Genomic DNA, 21,055 nt, shown 5'->3' on the forward strand with positions numbered 1-21,055 from the left:
CATGGAATTGTTTCCAGCAGCTGTTTAGATGCACATATTCGTTGAAATCGCTACTGTATTCTTGGGTCGGCCGCATCCCTAGGAAGAGGTCTGCATGATGCGAACGGGGGTTTGTGGGAGTAATACTAGGGCGTGCTTTACTTATTGGTGGTCAGTATCGACCGAAGTTCTTTACTTTTCAAAAGTTATAAGCTCCCAAATTGATACGCGGTTATCGGCTGATCCTCCCAATAACCATCGACCCCGACGGGCAAGTTCATCCTCAGACATGTCATCCTCCTTACCCACACCGCCCGAAGGGAAAGACCGCGCAAATTCGAGCGCATTACAGTTCTGCTTGTGATATTTTAGCGTCCCTAGTGGTTTCAGTTTTCTTGTGGAAAACAATCTTATCCTGTGATGTGCTTTTCAGCCAATGAGTTATAATTAAGATCGAGCACAGTCCCTTACCTCCCATCCCAACCACCGATACCACACACTCTTCCGTCATCTCTCAGTGCAATAGACCCGTTTCCTGGATGTTTTGTCGGATGTTCAGTGAATCTTGATACATCACTGGAGGCTGCCTGGAAGAAGATTAGAGGCGTGCCGCAGATGAGGCATGAAACACATACCACAAGGTCGTAACGTCCCACTATATGATCTGCAGACACCGTCAGAGCAAAGGAGTTATCGCGAGAGACGCGCATAGCCATGACTGACAGGCCCTCTTGTCAGAATTTGTGTTAAGTGAACATAAGGGAAGACGTACTGGCCTCCTTGTGTAACTTTACCTCCCAAAGCACGTCCCATCCTTTTCCTTCAACCGATAGGTCCCATTCTGAGCCGGTATACTGTCGTAAAGCGACCGTTCCACTCTCATAGGCCAACAGGAGGCGTAATTGGCTCGAGTTTTGCGTCGAGTTGTAGTCATTCTTATTGTTCGGAGACTGGAAAAGATGAAGAGACATTATGATACCTAGCAAATTCCGATTTGTTTGTGTCAGTACACGACATTATTATAGAATAGATTCACACGGACCGGTAGCAGACTCCCCTCCACGTCCGTCCGAGAATATAGATCTCTTCTTCTGGTTCCCAATAGCGGCGTGTAGGCGATCTTGTGATGGAAGAGACCATACGTCGGCCTGCGGTCGATAATTAACAGCCTGACAGTTAATCTCAAGGACCACTCACTTGAGAAGACTCGACAAGGTTGGGCAGTGCAATCAAAGCCTGCGAAGAGGCGCGAATTGAAGAGGAAGAGACCTCACAACCGGATGTCGGCATCAAAGAAAATCGGCAATAATTCAAGGCATTAACATCCATCGAGTACCCCAAAGAAGGTTCCGGTTGGTCTAGAAGATCAGGACCACCCAAATTAACCGATGTAGAGACATCTTCGGTACGGTTCCAAACGTGAAGCTTGTTATCCCTTCCGTGTCTGTAGCCTTTGATGATGAGTCGACCAAACGAGAAATTATTTTAACAGTTTCCAGACCAACGTAATAATCTGACTACCAAACTCTTCTATCCCCAGCAAGCTGTCTGTATGGGCCTTCCAGGACGATACGGGACGCAAAGAACGCGTCGAGGTGCAGATAACTTCGCCAGATGCGTCGCCAGAATATATTCTTTCGTTGTCGTCCGATATGTATAGAGCAGATATAGATGACGAATGAGTCCGTAGAAGGTGAATAGGTGAAGGCGCTGTATTTGTATCAACAGACATGATAGAAAGTGAAGAAAAGGTGCCATCCGGCCCGTGGTCCGTGTTTGACAATCGCTTTGACCTGCCCTCAACAACCAAATTTTAAGGGTTCACGGTATTTTTTCATTTCTCATCTTTTAACAACCAAGGCGCTGCTATACCACATGTTGGATTGCCTTTTCCTTCCTGGTAATCCTCCATCCCAGCTGCCTGAGAACGAACCGTGCGCTCTTTGGCTGATCATCCGTGTGTAACATGCAAGTGGGTGCCGTCGGTCACCTAGCGTACTGACACCTTTTCTTTGTATATATGAAGTAGGATTACCATCTTGATCTTGTCAGTGAGTACTGTAACGATTCAAATAGAACGAAACTTTTGTTTTTGTTTGAAAGTTATAGTATACAACTATGCCTGAACATGATTTACAACGAGAACATTCACCCCCGCGAACCAGTATCACCAAGTTGAGCCGTTTGAAGCCTGTTGATTTCCGAGATGTTGTACGGATCCTGAGCTGCCTCAGCGAATGTGTATCAAAAAATCAAAAAATACAGGAAACGCACGAATGATTCCGAATTCGTAGTTTCTGGAGTACTATTAATCCGAACAGGGGTTTCCATGTTCTTCAAGAGCGGAAGCCATCTGTCATCGCGTTGTAATTGCTCAAACACTAAAATTGACCTACCTCACGTTCAGCGAGTATCGCCTTCTCGTTAGGATATTGTATTACACTCTCTCGGTTACCGGCGACGTAGGGAGTCGTTAAATGCATGTTTGCGGACAATCGCCCTCCGCAAGCCCTGATGTAAGTAGTAGAAGGTGCTTCCTTCTTCTCTCTCCTTCGAAACCTAAAATACCAGAGTAACAGGCTTGCAAGGAGGGCCAGAAACGCAACACCTCCGATTACCCCTCCAACGATCGGCCCGACAGGTGGTTTACTACTTGATGATAACGTTTGTCGGTTGCCCGTGTCGTTGGTGCCATTTCCAGCCCTACTAGGAGGTTCTTCGTTAGTGGAGGGTATCGTTGTTGACATTGGTGGACCAAATTCTGATCTGTCTGAGAACCGACGTTTACATGCGATACGGTGTCAATCAGTTGGGTGTAAATAGCTTACCTCCTTCCTCAACACTTCTCTTGGTTCTTCGAAGGGAGAAATTTCCATTCTGGGGGAGGCAATGAAGGGGTCAATTTCAAGAGGAAAGGATTGAATACGTACTTCGTCGAAATTCCCAGTATCATTCGTCCATTTCATGACATGGTCGTGTTCTATCCTAGAGATCTAGAAAATTATTCCAACACTAGGGAGCTCGAGACACACCCAAGATATCATTGAAAGGGAAACTGTAGAAAATGGTGAGTGACACGTTTTAACGACAAAGACACGACTGACACTACAAAATTTTGGCGATTCAAGGTAACATTACAATTCGATGACCAGCCAGCCCAGCTAGGCGTAGAAGGCGTAAGAGGAAGCAAATGCAACAGAATCCCGTCACTGTACCTAGCAAAAACTGGGATGCTACTGTTAAAACTGCTCGGACTCTGACATGATCTGCAGAACGCCACCAAAGCGTAGACAGGACTGGAGCAAAGGCAGCGATTGAACTGATCCGGGATCGCGTCTTTGGCCTCCTGAGTTTCAAGAATATTCCGGAGCGCACTATCTGTAAGGGAATGACAGGGATGATGGTTTGAGTTGATTATCTTTACCACAACAAATCCAGCTCAACTAGTCTCCGTTATATTGTCATTGGTAACACAGTTTTTATCGGAAAGTAGGCCTTCCGCAACTTGGCAAGGGTCATTGTGAAGAGAATTACGGTACTATGGTGAAGCAATATAGTCAAATAAGATATGATTTAAAGGTAGGCATAGCGGCGCACCAAGTCCCACTGAGACGCAGGCGCGTCGCAGGTAGAAGAATAGCTGGTTTCACCTGTTCCGGGCAAGCTAGGGGATGGCATGGCGTAGAAAATGCGACGAAAGATATACGACTTGAAAAATGGATTATATCGGGTGAGACTTCGAAGGAAGGCGAAAGTGATTCAATTGAAAATCTTGTATAGAGAGTGCTTGGTGCAGTGCGGAGAGAAGACCACGGCCAGGAGAGGAAGAGGAAGGAGAGGAAAGGGAAGCAGCGTCGAGACAGCCGCTCCATTTGATTGACCCAGAGTGATAAACTGTGTATCAAGTTATCCCTTTAGGAATGAAATACAGATTTCAGTAGTGCAGTGCAGAGCGCTCGTGGCAAAGGGCTGTGGACGGACCACGGTCGCTACATCATTTGAATCTATTGTTAGCATTTATATGGTGGAGGCTTCTCATAATTTTGAAGCCCGAGTCTCCCTGTGGCGCGTGCTGAGGCAGAGGCTGCAGATTCTGAGATTATTGAAGGGGCCACGCTTGAAGCTTGAAGGATTGTTGTTACCGAGCTGATAGTAGAAACAATGATTCCGTCTTGATTCATCGTTGAAGGCGTCTCGTCTGAAAATGCTCACAGCGTGGAAGATTTGGAACTCGAGGGGAAAGGGAGAGATTTAGAAGGAAGGGATCAAGCATCGGGACACTACGGGCCGGCTGGTCATGACACCTTGACGGCGGATTGCGCTACATAGTATATAAGAGGGTCGTTTTCATTTACCCTGCTTGCGATAAGCATTCTCGAACCACTTGTCATGTCACTGATCAGCCCCGGAATCGTTAAAAGGGTGCGGGAATGTCGCTCACCTGGCAAAAGACACTGGCGTTTCCGTCGTGCTAGGAGTCAAACTCGTAGTACGTTCAGGTACTACGTACAATGGTTGTGTTTCGCGGTACGCTCGACGTGTCCTAGTCTGCTGATTCTGATCAGCCAATTGACCTATCCTTCATTCGGATGCGTAGGCCCTATGCAAGCCCAAGCTAACATCAAGTTGTATGCACCGGGCCTATTTTTCCGAGGCTCCATACGCTCAGAATCGTTTCCTAAGAGGCGTACTCGAGTCTCGTTTATCGAAACAGAAGTATCTGGTCGGCAACAAGTACGGTCGCTGATATCAAGACCTGCGGATGGTGAGATAACTGCATTCTCCACTTATCATGACAGCCCACTACGGGACTTTTCTCCCGCAGGATATGTTGCGCTGCATTTCTCGGAATCGACATAAGGGAGTGGCCTGGTCTGAAGGTATAAATACCTTTGTATACACCGATCTCACCACCACACCTGTTCGCTCCAACAGGATTGATTGGAACGGATTGAGAGTCGCCTTGCCTTGTTGTTCAGAAAGGCGCGGCCAAACGACCTGAGAGAATCAAGTTGTGATAAAAGCCTTTATTTCGAACCATAGCACTCAGCTGAAACATGCTTTGAGCGATACCTGCAATTTTGTCGCGTATGAAGGTGGCACGCAAGATGTTTGTTCGCAAGCTCGGTCGGTGTTCAGAAGTGATGTCTTTCCAATGGCCCACACTCAAAAAGTTGGGGTGTGCGCAAATCTCTGCATGGGAATCGGAGACCATGATGAAGAGGTTATCGAAAACGGGGTCTTCATTCTGCATCTTGGAACGTATTCACGTAAATCCCAACATCTCTGATCTGCTGAAAGGAACTCTTCGAAGAAAGAGGCACCTTGTCCAATATCTCGACTGTGAGCGACCTCAGGCATTCAACGCCTAATTCAGTCGCCTTCCCAGGGCTTCTCGACGTGATGGAGGTTACCAGTGCCTCTTCATTCAAAGACCTCCCGTGAAGGGCGAATGTCACGTCCCTTAGCCGCGGAATCAACGGGGGATCCGTGAAGGATAGTGCCGATAGAAATTTAGGTGTGATTATCTCGTTCAGAAGGGCCTGATGATTAATGTGTATGTAGGGTGGCGGGCGCCACTCTTCAATGCGCAGCGATACCAATGAAGGGAGAAGCTGTAATAAGGATAAAACCTTCTCGTCGGACGCCGGCCTTGGCCCGAGATCCAGATGGGTAATGATACACGACGAACGAACGAGGAAGTCTCTGAAAGGTTCGATATTGATGTTCCAAGCGTACGAATGGCCACCGATGATCAATGTAGATAGGCTGGGAAATGAAAAACGTCGGAAGATAGAAAAAAAATCGGAGGCAGATCTGACGGAGCGCAATTGCAATCGCTGGATGCGAGAGTGGACTATGGGATCCCCGAGTGGATACCCTGTGTAAGAGATGAACAGAGAGAGGGTATCAAGCTGAGGACACAGGTCCAAGACTGGAACCAAAAATGGATTATAATCTCGGTGATCTGTGCCAATGTCGAGGTCCAATTTTTTCAACTGTTTCCATGGTAGAATTATTCGTGTAGGGGATAGTGGACCAAAGCATCCGAAGGAAATGAGGGATCCACACCCACTCAAATCAAGAGAGCTGTCACCTACAGAGTAATCCTTTATTTGAAGGTTTTCGAGGAAAGACGAGTGTGGAAGTATGTGTTGGAGTGGAGGGTATTTTACAGACAAGAGTGCGACGGATTTCCAGCGGTTTGCGCTTTGAGCGAGGACGCCTAGAAATCCATCACGTTCAGTGACAAAAGGAATATGAAGATGCAAAACCATAGTAAGAGGGCTGGATCCGGAACGATGCAGGTATAACCGCACCAACTTGGTGAGCCGTGACAACGCCCGACTAAGGTCCTCTGTTCTTTTCATCCTTGAGGTCATTTTCACACGAATGGTTGACCACAAGGATGGGGTCGAAAGAATAACCTTGTGCCAATGAACACACACCATAAGTAAAGAGAAGAGTGTTGGGACTCTTGCCACATCCATTAGGAGCCATGCTCCTTCACAGGCTTGCGCAAAGACGTCGACCAATAACTCTTGTGGAAGCTTTTGAAAAGGAGATGTGTGTGCTACCGGTAACCCAAGAACACACTCTACATGAATGTCGGATGAAGAGATAGTAGCAGCACCTCGAGTAGGTGCCTCCGTCACTGCCAGTGCTGACGAGGAAGAATAAGTGCGGCGTCGGCTTGGACTATCTTCCATCTGGAGTCGTAAAACTTTATTGGCAAGTTCCTACGTTTAGCGGTTGATTTCATGGACATAGAAATCGAAACACTACTTGACACACCTCGATTGTTTGATGGTATAGGTCATTCATCTCTTCCTTAAATTCCGACTACGGATAAGCACGTTCTGAGTTTTTGAGCAGGGCTTGACTTGCGGATATATGTTGAAAGGGTTGGCACCTATTGGGCACGGGTCACGGACACGATACTGCTCCAATCACATGCCGCAAGTCATATACTGTATCAAACGTATCATACACAAGTCTATATCGATACAAAATTAGGAGTGCCATGAATTATGCAGGCCAACAGTTTCATCGGGACCGTTGACCGGCCCGCTTCCAGCAACTTGACCGTTTACTAGAGTACTGGCAGAATCTGCCGATTCCACATCACTCTCACAATCTCTCGCCATATTCTTCATCTTGGTCTTCACGTTGTCGGCGCGCAGACTCTCTAGGTGGGCCATATACTCCTCATCAACACCCCCAGTCACATATTCTCCGGTGAATACGGAGCAGTCAAACGATTCGATGTTCTTGTTGAGCTGGCGAACAGACTCGACAAGATCCGGAAGAGTCTGGAAAATGACCAGATCAGCTCCAATTGCAGAGGCTATCGACTTATCGTCTCTTCCGTGAGCAACGAGTTCGGCTCGTGACGGCATGTCGATACCGTAGACATTGGGGAATCTTAGTCGAGTATGAGATTCTGAACATCATATAACGCTCTAAATCTTACCGTAGAGGTGGAGCGCAACTAGCGACTATCACGTTCTTCGCCCCCACATCCTTGGCCATCTGGACGATCTCCTTCGATGTTGTGCCACGTACGATCGAATCTGTACATTTGGGTCAACCAAATTTGGCGTACGGGTGCTCGAAGATTTCTCACCATCTACGATGAGAACGTTCTTTCCAGAGAACTCTAGCGCCATAGCATTAAGTTTCCGGCGGACATTCTTCTTGCTGGTGCGTTGTCGCTACAGCTCCTTCAAAGTCGAAAACAAAAAACCTACCGCATCTGTTGCCCAGGCATAATGAATGTTCGCCCAACATAACGGTTCTTGACGAAACCTTCGCGATAGGGTAACTTGAGTTTTTGTGCGAGATTCAAAGCGGCAACCCGCGAAGTATCTGGAACCTGGAAATGACGTGTGGAAGTCAAAAAACAAAATAAAAACAAAAATAAAAACAGAAAAAGATATCCTGGGGGGTCGGACGTACAGGTATCACCACGTCCACCGAAAGTTTATTCTCCTTCAGGACCCTCTGAACTTCATCCGCCAAGGCATCACCCATGGCCATGCGGCTCCTGTACACGCTAATACCGTCGAGAACCGAGTCTGGTCGTGCAAAGTAAACGTATTCGAAAATGTCAGGCGCAAAGGTTGCCGGTTCAGCAACCTGCCGTCTTGACACCCTGTCCCTAGTTATGATGATGGCTTCACCTATAAGAAAGTTTGTATGAAAGGATCCTCCTAAATGACTTTTAATTTACCTGGTTTGACATCATCCCAGTCACTGAATCCACCAGCATCCGCCACAACACTCTCACTAGCGAACAAATAATCATAGCCTCCCGCCGACTTTTTAGACGCCATACCAACTGGTCGAATTCCATTGGGATCTCTGAAAGCAATGATACCAAAACCAGCTAGCATCGCGACACAGGCATATGCACCTCTGGACTGGACCATCAAGTTACCGATAGCAGTGAAGATGTCTTCTTCATTGATGCGGAACTTTCCAGTCTTCTGCAAATTGTCTGCGAAAATGTTGAGCAGCAACTCGGAATCTGAAGACGTGTTTATATGACGGTGGGCAGTGGCATCCATAAACCTCAACAAGGAGGACGTATTGATTAAATTTCCGTTCTAAGGAGGGAGGACGATTAGAATCATGAACGAGCACCACCTATCCAGAGGAAGATCCCACATGTGCGAAAACGATGCCATAGGGAGAGTTGACGTAGAATGGTTGAGCCTCAGCATGGTTAAAGCTACCAGCAGTTGGGTAGCGAACTGTTTTAGGGAGCTGAGACACAGAAGAACAAACTTGAAAGCGTTCCGAATATTCACCATGGCCTACCCCCATGCCTCCCACCAGACTTCGTATAGACTTTTCATCGAAGATGTCCCGAACCATTCCATTGGCTTTGCATTGATAAAAGCGACCCTTGGGGCCACAGGTCACAATACCACATGCATCTTGACCTCGGTGTTGAAGTAACGATAAGCCTTCGCAAATCTCTGGTGCTGCGTCTATGCTAGCATCATGGAGGAGAAGTCCAAGGATACCACACACTGGAGAGAAAGGCAGCGTATTAGCCGGTTTCAGGGGAATAACCCGAGGACGTACTTGATTAAAGCAAGGAGGGCTTGAATGTGCGCAAACGTTGGTTACATTTTGGAAAATTTTTTGGCCCGCCATTCGAAGACAGCCCGTTGATTAACCGAACCACGTGCGTTCAGGCCCCAAATCCCGCTTTGCCGTCCGGCCGGCAGAGGTCGAAACCATCGCCAATTACATAAAGCGTTGGAGATTAAAATATGGTTGAGGATTCCCTTTCTCAGCCGGACACGCTAAACAAGGGCCAACCTTCACAATCACAGAAGGCCCCTTCCCACCTGCAATTAAAGTCAAATCGGAGCTCCTCCAATTCTCTTTACGTGAGTAGTAACATGCATTACAATAGTACAAGTTTCAAACAGTCGCGTATTAATTTATATATGTCTGGAATTTAACATTTGAATCATTCGATGATCCTCAGGCAATCGACTCCCATGTGAACCTTGCGCAGTATGAGTATGGCCCATGTAGTGGCCCACAGTAGAGTGGAGAGGAGGTAGCGCAGCCGAAGAGCCACCACTATGGCTTCCGGTAGATGGCGTCGTTGATGTTTCACTTCTCGTCTTTCCAGCACGATACACTCCGGGGGGAACGCCGATCCTCGACAAGGTCGGGTCCTGGTCAATCGTCGGGATGAAAGGTAAATCAGCGTAGGTGAAGTAGGCGGTAATATGCCATTTCCTCGGCTTCGAGTGGGGTGAGGGATAAGCCCAGACCGAATAGGCTTGTTTTATGAGCCCCGTATGATTGCCTCCGCTCCTATTCTGATGCACGAGAGCAGATGATGACGAACGCGTTCCATCCACAAAACGTATGATTGGGGAGCTAAGCATGAGAATGAGTAAGTTTGTACTGCAACAGAGGAACATGACATACGCACCGTTTGTCTGTTCCAGGACCACCATCAGACGGTAGTTTTTCGTCATAGAATAGGTACGGCTAAGTCAAATTTAACTTTAGCCACATCTGCGATATTCATAGGCACCTACTTACCTCACGCATACGTGACTGTCCCCAGACACGACCATCTAATAAGTAACCGTGATTGGTTTAGGAACGCATGAATGTCGCAGATCTTACTTACCAGTCCACCGTTTCAATCCTGCTTCATCGTCGCTCTCTTCCCAAACGAAAACCGAACCGGAACGTATACATATCGACCGTTCGGCTTCGTTCAGTCGACGCGTCACAGGCAGGAGTATACCGAGTCTAACAGCTTCAAAGACAACGTGCGCATCTCGTGCGTCGCGCACATGAAGGCGAGAATGTGTAGCCTCTTGCATGGGGAGGGACTTGCCGGGGGAATGAACCTGACTTCGGTTTTTATAAGAAGGGCAAGACGGAATTCAAGAGAATAGATATGAGGAAAGCCGTAATGCATATGATGCTCGCGTGAAGGGTGTCATAAGCAGGAACTTGAAGGCGAGTTTTTTTCCGGGAACATTTGCGTCAATCAGGCGAGTGTGAAGCGGGGAATATCTTGATATGTACTGACACCCTTAAAGGATAGAGTACTTCCACGTTCTACTTGCGGGTACAGGTTACGATTTCCAGATTTCCGGGTGATCCGAAACAGCGGATTTGGGTAGCACAACAGTAGGTGAGGGTTCAACGTTCAACGTTCAGCCTTCAGGTTGCCCGCTGTCTCTACATGTCGTTTCAGATTGTTGTTACCTCGGATATAAAACGGATTCTGGAGGGAATAATTGAACCTTTGATGAGCTGTTGTCATCGTCTGGGGGAGGTTTCTCTTGGCGTTGAAGATAAAGGTCGCCGTCAAGAATAAAAATAATCACATCCCAATCAAACTTGTTGGGTATAGTGGGTGTGCATCGGGATAGGTACTATGGCTCTACATGTCAAGCTGTCCCAACTCCAGACGTTTGTATTCACTCACCAGGGAACTTTCACGTATATATTTTGCAATTGAGAGATTGCAATTAGGATCAAATGCATACGTGGATTGGGACTGAACGAACTGCACAAGGTTAGAGCTGTCGGTTTGTTAATGATAGCCGATAGAATTGCCACAGTGACAGGAAGTTTCCCACGCGGGACGACCAAGAGGACCCTACCCACCGTGACCACAACAGCATCCCTCGTAGATTATTCTTAGCTTTTTTTTTCGTTCTACATGGTTTCCGGAGGTGACTCGTTAAATCGTGGCGTTCTGTCTCTTGTCCAGTGTTGTCAGCGCGGTGAGTATCTTGTTCGGTTTTCTAGGAAGTTATTTCTCAAGGGTGTTACAGTCGCCGCTAAACATGCTGATTGTAGGAGGTGTGATTCCTCTCCCGGTAATTCGACATTAACGATTGGAACCAGCTATAAGCAGTCTCGGGGATATGTCGTACGATTTAGTGAAGCCAATTCTCGAGGGATGTTCCGCGGAAACGTTACTTCGGTTGGAAAAAGCCTCCCCTGTACGTGTGCTACATCTACAACGATTCCGGTACTTATCCCATGCTCGACCTTTGTAGCACTTTCAAGAAGAAACGCAAGGTACGTACCCACCCACCCATGGATTCGGATCCCTAATACCCCGCAAATCTCTCAGAAATATGGAGAAATATATGCTTCCGGAGCTATTCAAAAGCAACTGAACGATATCGAGAGGGAGAAAGCTCCTCTCCGAAGTGTTGGAGGAACTACTATTTTGTATGGCGTATTCCCATAGATGCTCATGTGTTTGCTAAGCCCACACAGGTGCTCGTGAAGGAGGAAAAGGAACGATTGGAAGCAGTGGGCTCGAAGATACGGACACAACGTCTCGAAGCGGCTGAAAATAAGAAAGGGCGCGAAGTCAAATTCATTGAACGCGCACCTCCACAAAAGCGTTCAAGATGTACGTTCTCCCATACACGGATTCACACATAGGCTAATGTCCGCTTCCCAGGGAACACCATACAACCCCCAAAGACACTGTTTCAGAAAACGCGATCTGAGGCTTCGAAACTCCAGAGGAACATATATTCGGCTCGTATGATACCTCCAATGCCGAAAGGGAGGGATTACCGTCCCACCACCGATGCGGGTGATCTACTTCCCAAGCCTCCGACGAGTTATACCAGTCGCGTAACAGTTAACATCGTCAGACGCCAACAACCTCTATCCACTGCGATGTCTACTGCCTCTCATTTATCCTGTCCCCCTTCTGCACAGGCGAAGTCCAAGGAGTTATCCATAACGCCGACATCGCCACCGATCATTGCATCGTCAGTTCTGACAAATGATTATAGACTTGGTTATACCCAGAATAAGAACCCGCCACCCTCCTCCAACACCCACACCCAATCCCCTTCTCTCCCCAAACAGCCAGCACCTGTGAAAAAGGATCTTATGGCCACACTCTTTGTCCCTAAACACAAAGCTTATTCTCAGCGAACGAAATGACCGGATTATCTTTTGAAATTCATATCTCGAACCCCTGCATATTCTCACCTGTGCATTTATCCAATCGGAAAGTGTAAACATATCTGTGGACTGTACCATTACGCGTTCATTTATCGCCCTTACAACATCGCTGTACTTCATCAGGACCTTTTTTTAGACTATTGCGTTAATCAAATCCAACTCCTTGTTTCTGGAAGTGGTTCTGTTTATTGAACTGTGCGAATACAACTCAAGTGCGTGGTAGGTCAACTTACTTATTTATCTCACTTCGTACACCGAAGCAGACCAAGATGGAGTTTTATTCCCTAGCGAGTTTTTGAGCATGCCTTACTTCTCAGGTGGGAAGTAGCCCCATTCTTATGGGAACATTACCGAGGCTTACACCCCCCAGACCAGAACTCGGGACCGGTATAAACGTCGCTTCAAGGAGCCATCGAAGTCAACGTTCAAATCCCACCCAAAGACATAGCAGACCTTCTTTTTTCGACCACTATTCCCTTTATGGTTCTTAGTCACAAATGCTTGTTAAAGGCAAGTTGACACTATTAAAAGGATTCCCGATCCCCCCTTAGGGTAAGAAAAAATAGTCAGGAACGATTGCACCTAGCTATCCTGCCAAAACATGCCGGAATTGAGACAGCACTGAGAATACACATCAATCACTCATCCCGTATGTCTTGACAGTCCGTCAGTGATCTTTTCCACGAAAGGTATAACATACTAGTACCTCTTGTCCAACAAACACGACAGAATAACAGCCTGTCGTTCCTCTGGTACTGAACAGTGGCGGAATTAGAACTGTCTAATGAATTAGCATTGAAAAGAAGGTGTACATCGGCCGATGAAGATGAGGAACCGTCCCTATCAGCCAAGAGTATTAGCCTTGTAAATTTTGAAAGACTACATATGGTGTGGACCTACCTAGTGTGAATTGTTTACTCCGTACAACGGGAAGAAGTCACTTTAAAACGTAATAGAGTCTGTACTTACTATTCGGGGAGTGCATTTGATACATGGTAATCCCGATCCAACAAAGCCTGCCCAGGTAACTGGGAACCATAGGAGAAGCATTCAGGAATCAAGATTTGCTTAAACAGAGTTCAATCCAAAGGATGAATACAGAACTCCTGATCGAAATCTAGTCCCATACCATATTATCGGGACAAGATACAGAACCGTTGAGCCTATGATTGACGTTCAGGAGACACACTCTCGACGAAAATAGAGAGATTTGTCGCACGGTACAAAGAAAACCGTCCAATACGTCGTACACGAGGATGTGAAGGATTTTCTCATCATGTTATGGAAAGTTCCATGATACGCAAGTGGTGGGGACTCCTGAAGTCTCCGCAGCCGTCCCAAGGGGATTTTGTCGAGATTTCAAGTTTGGAGCAAGGACATTGTCGAGTCCCGAGTTCATAAAGCACGTCCAGATAACAGGAATAACTAGAGTTCGTGAGACACGGTGTCCATTGCTGGAGTAAACATCCAAGGAAAGTTTCAGTCCCACATCCCGGAGTCGCTGTAAAGTTTCCAGAGATAAGGAGACTTTGTCTAATATCCTTATGTGGAGTGACCGTAAGGGAATAACCCCAGAGTCGGGGAGGGACCTCGATGCGATCGCAGTCACAAGCGCCTCCTCGTTCAAGGTCTTCCCGTGAACGGTAAGCGTCAAATTTCTCAGCTTTGGGAGGGACGGAGAACTGGGATACGACGATGGCAGTCGCGGTACAAATTTCCGTGTGACAATCTCATTTTGGTGGCCAAAATCTGGTATTGGTATGTGGTGGGGGTGGCATATCCTCCTCAATGTGAAGTAATTTCACTGAAGGAGAAGCTCCAGCAGCAACAAAGCTCGGATGTCATTGGTTGTCGATATTGGTCCCAGGCTCAGATGAATATTTGAAGACGACGATTGGGACAAGAAATCCACGGAAGGCCCTACGCTCCGTACACTCATGTTTCCAGAGACGTCGAGGTGAGACAATCTGGGGAGTGAGAGACAGTGACTGAAGGATAGAGAAATGGTTTCAGTGGCGTGTATCTTTAGGGTTTCGATGTGAGGGTGACATTCGATTTCTAAGTGGAAACAAAATGCACTGCAAGAATAGGTAGTCTCCAGCCGGGGGCATAATTCCAGTACTGGGGTGGATCCATCAAACGCATCGGATCTGCTGATGTCGATGTAAGTGAGGGAGCAGCAATCACACAAAACAAGTGGGCGACTGCCCACGGAGGATTTCTGTATAACTAGGGATTCAAGCGAGGAAACAAGCGGTCGGATGGATCGTAAAGTGGAATTATTCAATACTTCCGTAGAAACATCAAGAGCAACATGTTTCCAGCGGATCGAACTCTGAGCCTACACATCTTTCCGCTAGGTTCAATAATACTAACGGAAAACGGAAATGCAGATGGGTTAAAAGGCCACGGCTAGAAAAGATGCAGATATAACCGCATTTTGCGGGTTGGGCGTGCCATCCCCACTGAGCCGTCCTCATTGTATCCTCTAACCCGAGGACTTTGACACGGAGGTGACCATGTCGTGGCAATGATTTCACGCCAGCAAAGAGTCGACCTGGAAAGAGACACGGGACTTCTCCGCGGCAGGCATGCTCAAAGATTTCGATCAACATTTCCTGCGGAATCCTACGGGTGGTAACTGCATCGTTTTGTGAAATCGAGAAATTGAAGTTTTGTTCAAACAGCGCCAGCGCCAACGGGTGCCCCCGCTGAAGAGCTTGGATGCTGAGAAACTGTTTCCGTTACCGATAGAAGGACGTGCGAAAGTGCCGAACTCCTCGTAATAATCCGGTTCATAGGAAGCAGAAAACTTTCGCTTGAAAGCTTCTAAATTACCCACTTAATAATAAGTGAATTAGCTTTGAACGAGCTGGTGTAATAATGACCTGCACGCACCGTTACCGTGCCTATAATCAATCTGCCACGACTCCAGTTTACGCGTCTGCTTGAGGAAATGACGATATACTTGATTGATAGTTGTGCTCGGGGCAAAATAAGAAATGGGGAAGATGTCATCGTATTCAGACGATGTATATGGCTCTCCAGGTAGGTTGATATCATTCACGGGTATCAACGAGCAGCACATACCTAGTACTGCGCCACTCATATCTGCCGCCCACTGTCAATGAGCCAGTTCTATGGCCACGTGTTGCGCATCACATGCAACGAGAGAATCTCTTGCTTGAACGAAAATTAGGTCGACTTCTTCAAGATTCTTCGACACAGTGCGTGCAGGGTGTTCGGCAAAAGTACTGTTGGCGCGATGAATGAACTCACTGTTTGCTGTAACAGATCAAACAATCCGATCACTGAGGAAAATACAACTCTGAGCCAACTGCCTTTCGGCGTCCCAAAGTTCCCGGAGAAGGAATCATTGACCATCTTGTCCAGCCACTCCGGCATTGTGAGGTCGGCTCGGCTGGGGAACTGCTACAGAGGATGTGCTATTGGAATTGGCGCCAACATTCAGCCCTGAGGACCAACGCATGCGCTGGAAACCGAGCCAATCGAAGAAATGTTTTCGGGAATTTGGACATGACGGTGTACGAACCGCGGTTCAATAACGAAACGGGGTGGAGCGAGAGAAATAGATGTACAGCAAGTACGAGTTCGTACGAATGGTGTGGATGACGTCCGACTGAATTGAATAAATGGAGGTCATTTATGTCAGGCTTTTTGTTCCGCCCTGTGTGACTCAAGGGCCATTTCGAAGGTTCCTAGGACGCATACGAGCAAGGTAGTGGATCTATGCACTATTAGGTCTGTACTTATTTTCGTGTCAAAAGGTGGCACCATGCTCCGGTATTTTAGCCAGTGGTGTTATCTTTAACGTCGTGCAGCTGCTGATGTTCTCGAGGCTGAGTTGGAATAGCACATTGACGACGAGAAGAGACCATCAACGTTCAACCCCAGCGATCGATCATTAATGAGTCAATATACCCCTCCGTTGTATTGGTGGGCGACACATTGCAACCACGCTTGTCTTGAGTACTGAAGGATGTGTTAGGGTCGCGTCCGCGGCAGAAGATCCCCCCACAAAGCCTAAGATGCCAGATATTTGATCCAAAGGGCGTCGCAAAAAAAGGTTGAGGTTCACTGAGCATTTTTTGGTCAGCCTCAAACACCAACGGGGAAGGAAACTAGCCACGAAAACACCAGTTTTTCATCGATTCTACCAAGTTCATCAACATGCCTATTTATTGGGGGGTATATTAGCAGGACTCAGGTCCAAAAAAATACAACTTGTAAGTACCTGTCTCCGAATTGGCTGCGACCCTGCTAGGAGCTTGCTTCAATAACATAAGACACGGCTGTCGGTAGGGGAACCAATATGTATGTACCGGTGACAAACTCCGTACTTGTGAGGAAAACAAAAGCACGTAAAAGGGCGCATTTGTTTATCAATTATCACGATAACCCCTCCAAAAGGCACGGGTGGAGGCCAAGCACACAGGAACTTGCCCACATGTAAACTTGCAAGAAAAGCGATTCTGAGTCGATAGCAGATTAAGGCTCGAAACGGTGCAGTTGAGGAGCTGACTCTTGCATGTCGTGGTGACCAGGAGGTACCTCGGGCTCCTCGAGGCGTATGCGATGGATGGATTTGACCCCAGTTGGCAACATGAGGATTTGTCGATGACCCCAGAGGAAAGTGAGAGCATAAAACAAAGAAAGGCAGCGGACACCGTGCGAAACAAGGTATCTCTTAGCGAAACGCGGCTAGTGCTGGCTCTGAGCCCACCTCCAGTGACATTGACGAATGTTTTGAAAGCCCTCTGTAACCCAAATTTCTCGAATAAATTTCGAGCAATTTTCTCTCTCTCCACTACCATCCTGATCTCTAACGGCCACCATTGATTCAACTACCCGCTCACATTCTGCGCGAGGTTCCCCGCCTCGCCCCCACCCACCACCGTTTGCAGCTCTGGAATCTCCCCAGAATCCTTCCACAACATCAGACTCCCTTTCAGTTCATCGCAGCTCACAGCCAGTATCCAGTACTCTTACTACTAGTCTCGTGCCAACCACTCGCCCTAGGACAGAGCTCGACGACCACGACCCTACGGTCAGTAGCATTGGTGATTCACCTTCCTTGCACATCGGTACCGATATATTTTCCCTTGGTAATAACTTGTTTATCGCAACTCAATAACCCACTTTTTCCTTTGTTTACCAATAGACCTCGAAAGTCCGAGAGCTCGCAAGAGACCAAGGATCGGTAGCCCCACTTCAAGTTCATCTATTCTTAATAACATCCCCCATCCCCATCTTATTTCCTCACATACGAATTTGAACGCACAACCTTTGACTATGAAGTTGACAGAAACTGAACAAAACTATTTGTTATCAAAGTCTCCCGATGCTGGGTCTTCGATCGCTGGCCCGTCTAAACCGTTTGGGTTGTCCGAAACAAACATAGGCAATGGACATTATTCGAACGGAAAGTCTTATCTCTCTAACGGGAGCGGGTCAAATTCTGCACAGGGCGGAGCAGGGGGGGCTAGTACGAACGGAGTCTCCCAGAAGCACGGAAAACCACCAGCCATGGTGGCAAGAGTGGATCTGCCGGGTGATTCGTTGTATCCGGATGCGAATGTACATGTTAGTAGACAGGAATTCGTGAGGTTGTTGCTGCAAGGGTTGCGGGATGTGGGCTATATGTGCGTTGCCGTTCTTTCTCTCTTTGGCCAGGCTTACCCGACTCAACTTTTCCCTTTCTATTGACCACGCAGGGAGTCAGCCGCCACGCTTGAAGCAGAGTCGGGGTATGTTATGGAGGAGCCCCAAGTAAGAGGTTTTCGGGAGTATGTGTTGCAGGGCAATTGGGGAAAGGCAGAGGCGACGTTGATGAGAATGGGCACGGTGGATGAGCATGAATTGATGGTACGCTTCCCGCTACTAGTTCCAGAAAGGAGATTAAGCTCATTTCATTCTCATTCCTTCATTTCCCTTCTAGAATGTTAAGCTTCTGATAAGCAAACAGAAATATTTAGAGCTGTTGGAAGCCAAGAAGACCCATTCGGCCCTCCAGGTTCTGCGGAACGAGTTAACGCCATACAGTGCAGATACAGACTTACTGCATAGTCTCACAAGGTTTCGGAACTTTTTACACTTCGAATTTTATGTGACGCTGATCGATCGTTCACAGTCTGATTATGTGCTCGGATCCAGAAGACGTTCGACGGAGGGCTGACTGGGATGGTGCATCTGGTACCTCTAGACTACATTTATTGAATGATTTACAAAGTGAGTCGTCTTTGTTTACCCCGAACCAACCTGACCTCTTTCTTAGGATATATCCCCTCCTCTGTAATGATACCTCAACGACGATTCCTTACCCTCCTCGAACAAGCTCATTCGTACCAACTGCAACGGTGTATCTATCACAACCTCCCTGCCAATCTCACACCATTCTCTCTATACACCGACCATCAGTGTGATAAGGTCGGTTTCCCTCGAACGACTACCAATATCCTGACAGGGCATGGGGACGAGGTGTGGAATATAGAATGGAGTCACGATGGGACGTTTTTGGCTAGTGCAAGCAGAGATAAGACTGCTATCATATGGCGGGTGAAGGTGTGTGGAGTTTCATTGTATGCTTTTCGGCTAAGATCATTTTGCTCACGAGATTCTTCTTTTTCTTTTGTTGTACAGGAAAACGGCGAATGGGAGGATTACAAGACGCTGCGAGAGCATCCGTACCCCGTTGGGTGTCTTGCATGGTCTTTGGACGACACGGCGTTACTTACGAGTTCGGAGAACTACATCAAGTTGTGGGTTACAAAGGTCTGTTTTTATGTACGCCCACGGGTGGCCTCGGCCTCACATCTTTCGTTCCTTTGTTTCTCATAGACCGGTGTGTGTCTCCGAACGTTAGACGAACACACAGAAACCGTCACTGTCCTCTCGTGGCTGCCTGATGGCTCGGGGTTTCTATCCGCGGCTCTGGATCGGAAGATCATACAATGGGTAGGTTCTATTTTTGTTCTCTCTTTGTGTCTTTTTATATTTTATACTGAACGCCACCTCACCTCACAGGACCATACTGGTTCGAGCAGTTCGTCCTGGGGTCCGACTCCCATTCGAATAACGGACTTGGCTGTGACACCCGATTTAACTCGAGTTGTGACCATCGGGATGAATCAGATAGGACAGTATCATGATCCTTCGTCTAGACGGGCTGCGAATGGGACACCGCCGAATCCGGCTGGTAATGCGCAAGCGCCGACAGGGATCAAGACAGAGAACCGAATGGTGATATACGAGTATTCGAGTAGGGAGGTTGAATCGTATGTGACTTTCTTTCCTTTTCTTGTTCGCATCATAATGTTATCGGGAACGAATTTGCTGAACTTGCAGTCATTTGGTCTTTTTGCCACTGCCGAATGTGTGACCACTGACATTCCATTTTTTTACTTCCTCGGCAGGTCTATACGTCTGGACGGGGAGCTTACAAGTGTCAAAGCATCGCAAGACTCAACCTATGCGCTGATAAACCATGCTCCCGATGTACGCGTTTTTTGGTTGAACATTCTTTCCTTTGTGTAGTCATGTTTTCCCTCTGCTAGGAAATTCACCTTTGGGATCTTCGTGAACAGAGATTAGCACGAAAATTCACGGGTCAGAAACAGGGACGACATGTTATCAGGAGTTGTTTCGGAGGGACTGACGGGAATTTCGTGGTTAGCGGGAGTGAAGGCATGCGTCTCTCCTTACACTTCTTGTGTTCCGATTGATTGACTTTCACACTTCTGACTTGCAGATGGAAATGTATACGTGTGGCACCGCGACACGGGAACCTTGCTGGAAGTACTCTCTGGTCATGGTGAGGGGAGTGTCAATTCCGTAGCTTGGAACCCCAAGAATCCGGGCATGTTCGCTTCATGTTCTGATGATCGGACGGTTAGGATTTGGGAGGCTCCTCAATCGGAAGTCGTTACAGATTACTCGTATGCACATCCTTCGGAGTTGTTACACGGGAAGGGCAAAGGAAAGACGAAACAAGTTTGGGATGGAGAAGGCGGAGGAGGACGAGGAACCATGAATTCAGAACGGATGTGAATTCTCTATTTCTCATTTTCGGTGCTGTACTGTTATTTCTCTTGCTGCTACTGCATTTTTGCATCCCCGTATTGCATCATCTGTTCATGGAACCATCGCTATTACTCGCATCATTGTCCCATTCTCGACATTGGCATTCAAGCTCGCATCCCATCTACCGTCTGTTTTTGGGTCGTAGTCAATAATCTCTTCTCTGTGTATCGTCAAGTAGTTGTTCATTCCCCATCTCCAATCCCCGTCCTGTGCATTACTTTTTTCTTCAATCCAACGCAATCTGAATAGCTTAGCATCCTATTATCTATAGTGGCATTGTATAAAGTTTTCCTTCCCCCCTTCCGCCCCCCTTTCCATTCCTTTCCATTTCCTTTCCGTCTTTTTTTTTGCTTTCCTTATCTACCTAGCCACCGTGAACAATACTTACAGCCCCTTCAGACCTTTATCGCGATTTCCGAAATTCATATACGTATCTCGAGCTATTAGCATACTTTGAAAGAGATTAATTTGCCACACTGAT

The 21,055-nt window shown here is 47.3% G+C and overlaps 8 protein-coding genes across 11 annotated transcripts; 2 read left to right on the forward strand and 6 right to left on the reverse strand.

The window, feature by feature from the left end:
• Positions 1-171: 171 nt before the first annotated feature.
• On the reverse strand, positions 172-1,712 carry E1B28_008986 (uncharacterized protein; the record flags this gene model as incomplete). Of its 3 annotated transcripts, none has more annotated exons than XM_043153832.1 (7): positions 1,485-1,712; positions 1,177-1,423; positions 1,022-1,127; positions 752-958; positions 615-697; positions 451-566; positions 172-394 (listed from the first exon to the last, which is right to left on the reverse strand). In XM_043153832.1, exons 1-7 carry the CDS (start codon positions 1,709-1,711, stop codon positions 172-174), a joined length of 1,209 nt encoding a protein of 402 aa, XP_043009117.1. In that variant the 5' UTR covers position 1,712. The 3 variants fall into 3 exon arrangements, with proteins under 3 accessions (XP_043009117.1, XP_043009118.1, XP_043009119.1); XM_043153833.1 differs by having other exon boundaries at positions 1,481-1,712; XM_043153834.1 differs by having other exon boundaries at positions 282-404; positions 1,481-1,712.
• A 415-nt stretch (positions 1,713-2,127) lies between these two features.
• E1B28_008987 (uncharacterized protein) lies at positions 2,128-3,657 on the reverse strand (the record flags this gene model as incomplete). Its single annotated transcript, XM_043153835.1, has 10 exons — positions 2,128-2,199; positions 2,254-2,313; positions 2,376-2,749; positions 2,808-2,856; positions 2,910-2,959; positions 3,012-3,034; positions 3,084-3,140; positions 3,195-3,357; positions 3,424-3,517; positions 3,577-3,657. The coding sequence occupies 10 exons, from the start codon at positions 3,655-3,657 to the stop codon at positions 2,128-2,130; spliced, it is 1,023 nt and encodes a 340-aa protein (XP_043009120.1).
• A 1,565-nt stretch (positions 3,658-5,222) lies between these two features.
• Positions 5,223-6,804, reverse strand: E1B28_008988 (uncharacterized protein; the record flags this gene model as incomplete). The annotated part of the gene is made up of 2 exons (XM_043153836.1): positions 5,223-6,719; positions 6,775-6,804. The coding sequence occupies 2 exons, from the start codon at positions 6,802-6,804 to the stop codon at positions 5,223-5,225; spliced, it is 1,527 nt and encodes a 508-aa protein (XP_043009121.1).
• A 188-nt stretch (positions 6,805-6,992) lies between these two features.
• Positions 6,993-8,859, reverse strand: E1B28_008989 (uncharacterized protein; the record flags this gene model as incomplete). The annotated part of the gene is made up of 7 exons (XM_043153837.1): positions 6,993-7,404; positions 7,454-7,553; positions 7,607-7,680; positions 7,731-7,855; positions 7,939-8,162; positions 8,213-8,588; positions 8,650-8,859. 7 exons carry the CDS (start codon positions 8,857-8,859, stop codon positions 6,993-6,995), a joined length of 1,521 nt encoding a protein of 506 aa, XP_043009122.1.
• A 521-nt stretch (positions 8,860-9,380) lies between these two features.
• Positions 9,381-11,045, reverse strand: E1B28_008990 (uncharacterized protein). Its single transcript, XM_043153838.1, has 5 exons — positions 10,961-11,045; positions 10,148-10,907; positions 10,057-10,091; positions 9,944-10,002; positions 9,381-9,888 (listed from the first exon to the last, which is right to left on the reverse strand). The coding sequence occupies exons 2-5, from the start codon at positions 10,344-10,346 to the stop codon at positions 9,438-9,440; spliced, it is 744 nt and encodes a 247-aa protein (XP_043009123.1). The 5' UTR covers positions 10,347-10,907; positions 10,961-11,045; the 3' UTR covers positions 9,381-9,437.
• A 71-nt stretch (positions 11,046-11,116) lies between these two features.
• On the forward strand, positions 11,117-12,647 carry E1B28_008991 (uncharacterized protein). The gene is made up of 7 exons (XM_043153839.1): positions 11,117-11,261; positions 11,313-11,333; positions 11,386-11,483; positions 11,541-11,562; positions 11,618-11,718; positions 11,767-11,905; positions 11,957-12,647. Exons 1-7 carry the CDS (start codon positions 11,198-11,200, stop codon positions 12,451-12,453), a joined length of 942 nt encoding a protein of 313 aa, XP_043009124.1. The 5' UTR covers positions 11,117-11,197; the 3' UTR covers positions 12,454-12,647.
• Positions 12,648-15,082: 2,435 nt separating this feature from the next.
• Positions 15,083-15,583, reverse strand: E1B28_008992 (uncharacterized protein; the record flags this gene model as incomplete). The annotated part of the gene is made up of 2 exons (XM_043153840.1): positions 15,083-15,315; positions 15,373-15,583. The coding sequence occupies 2 exons, from the start codon at positions 15,581-15,583 to the stop codon at positions 15,083-15,085; spliced, it is 444 nt and encodes a 147-aa protein (XP_043009125.1).
• A 1,575-nt stretch (positions 15,584-17,158) lies between these two features.
• On the forward strand, positions 17,159-21,047 carry E1B28_008993 (uncharacterized protein). 2 transcript variants are annotated; one of them, XM_043153841.1, is made up of 12 exons: positions 17,159-17,463; positions 17,515-17,579; positions 17,657-18,137; positions 18,210-18,360; positions 18,434-18,570; positions 18,626-18,723; positions 18,770-19,056; positions 19,135-19,266; positions 19,333-19,449; positions 19,519-19,989; positions 20,049-20,178; positions 20,243-21,047. In XM_043153841.1, the coding sequence occupies exons 3-12, from the start codon at positions 17,788-17,790 to the stop codon at positions 20,539-20,541; spliced, it is 2,172 nt and encodes a 723-aa protein (XP_043009126.1). In that variant the 5' UTR covers positions 17,159-17,463; positions 17,515-17,579; positions 17,657-17,787; the 3' UTR covers positions 20,542-21,047. The 2 variants fall into 2 exon arrangements, with proteins under 2 accessions (XP_043009126.1, XP_043009127.1); XM_043153842.1 differs by having other exon boundaries at positions 17,162-17,579; positions 19,519-19,769; positions 19,840-19,989; positions 20,243-20,311.
• The last annotated feature ends 8 nt before the right edge of the window (positions 21,048-21,055 follow it).

Source organism: Marasmius oreades, chromosome 5 (assembly GCF_018924745.1).
Source record: "Marasmius oreades isolate 03SP1 chromosome 5, whole genome shotgun sequence".
Classification (NCBI taxonomy): Eukaryota; Fungi; Basidiomycota; class Agaricomycetes; order Agaricales; family Marasmiaceae; genus Marasmius; species Marasmius oreades.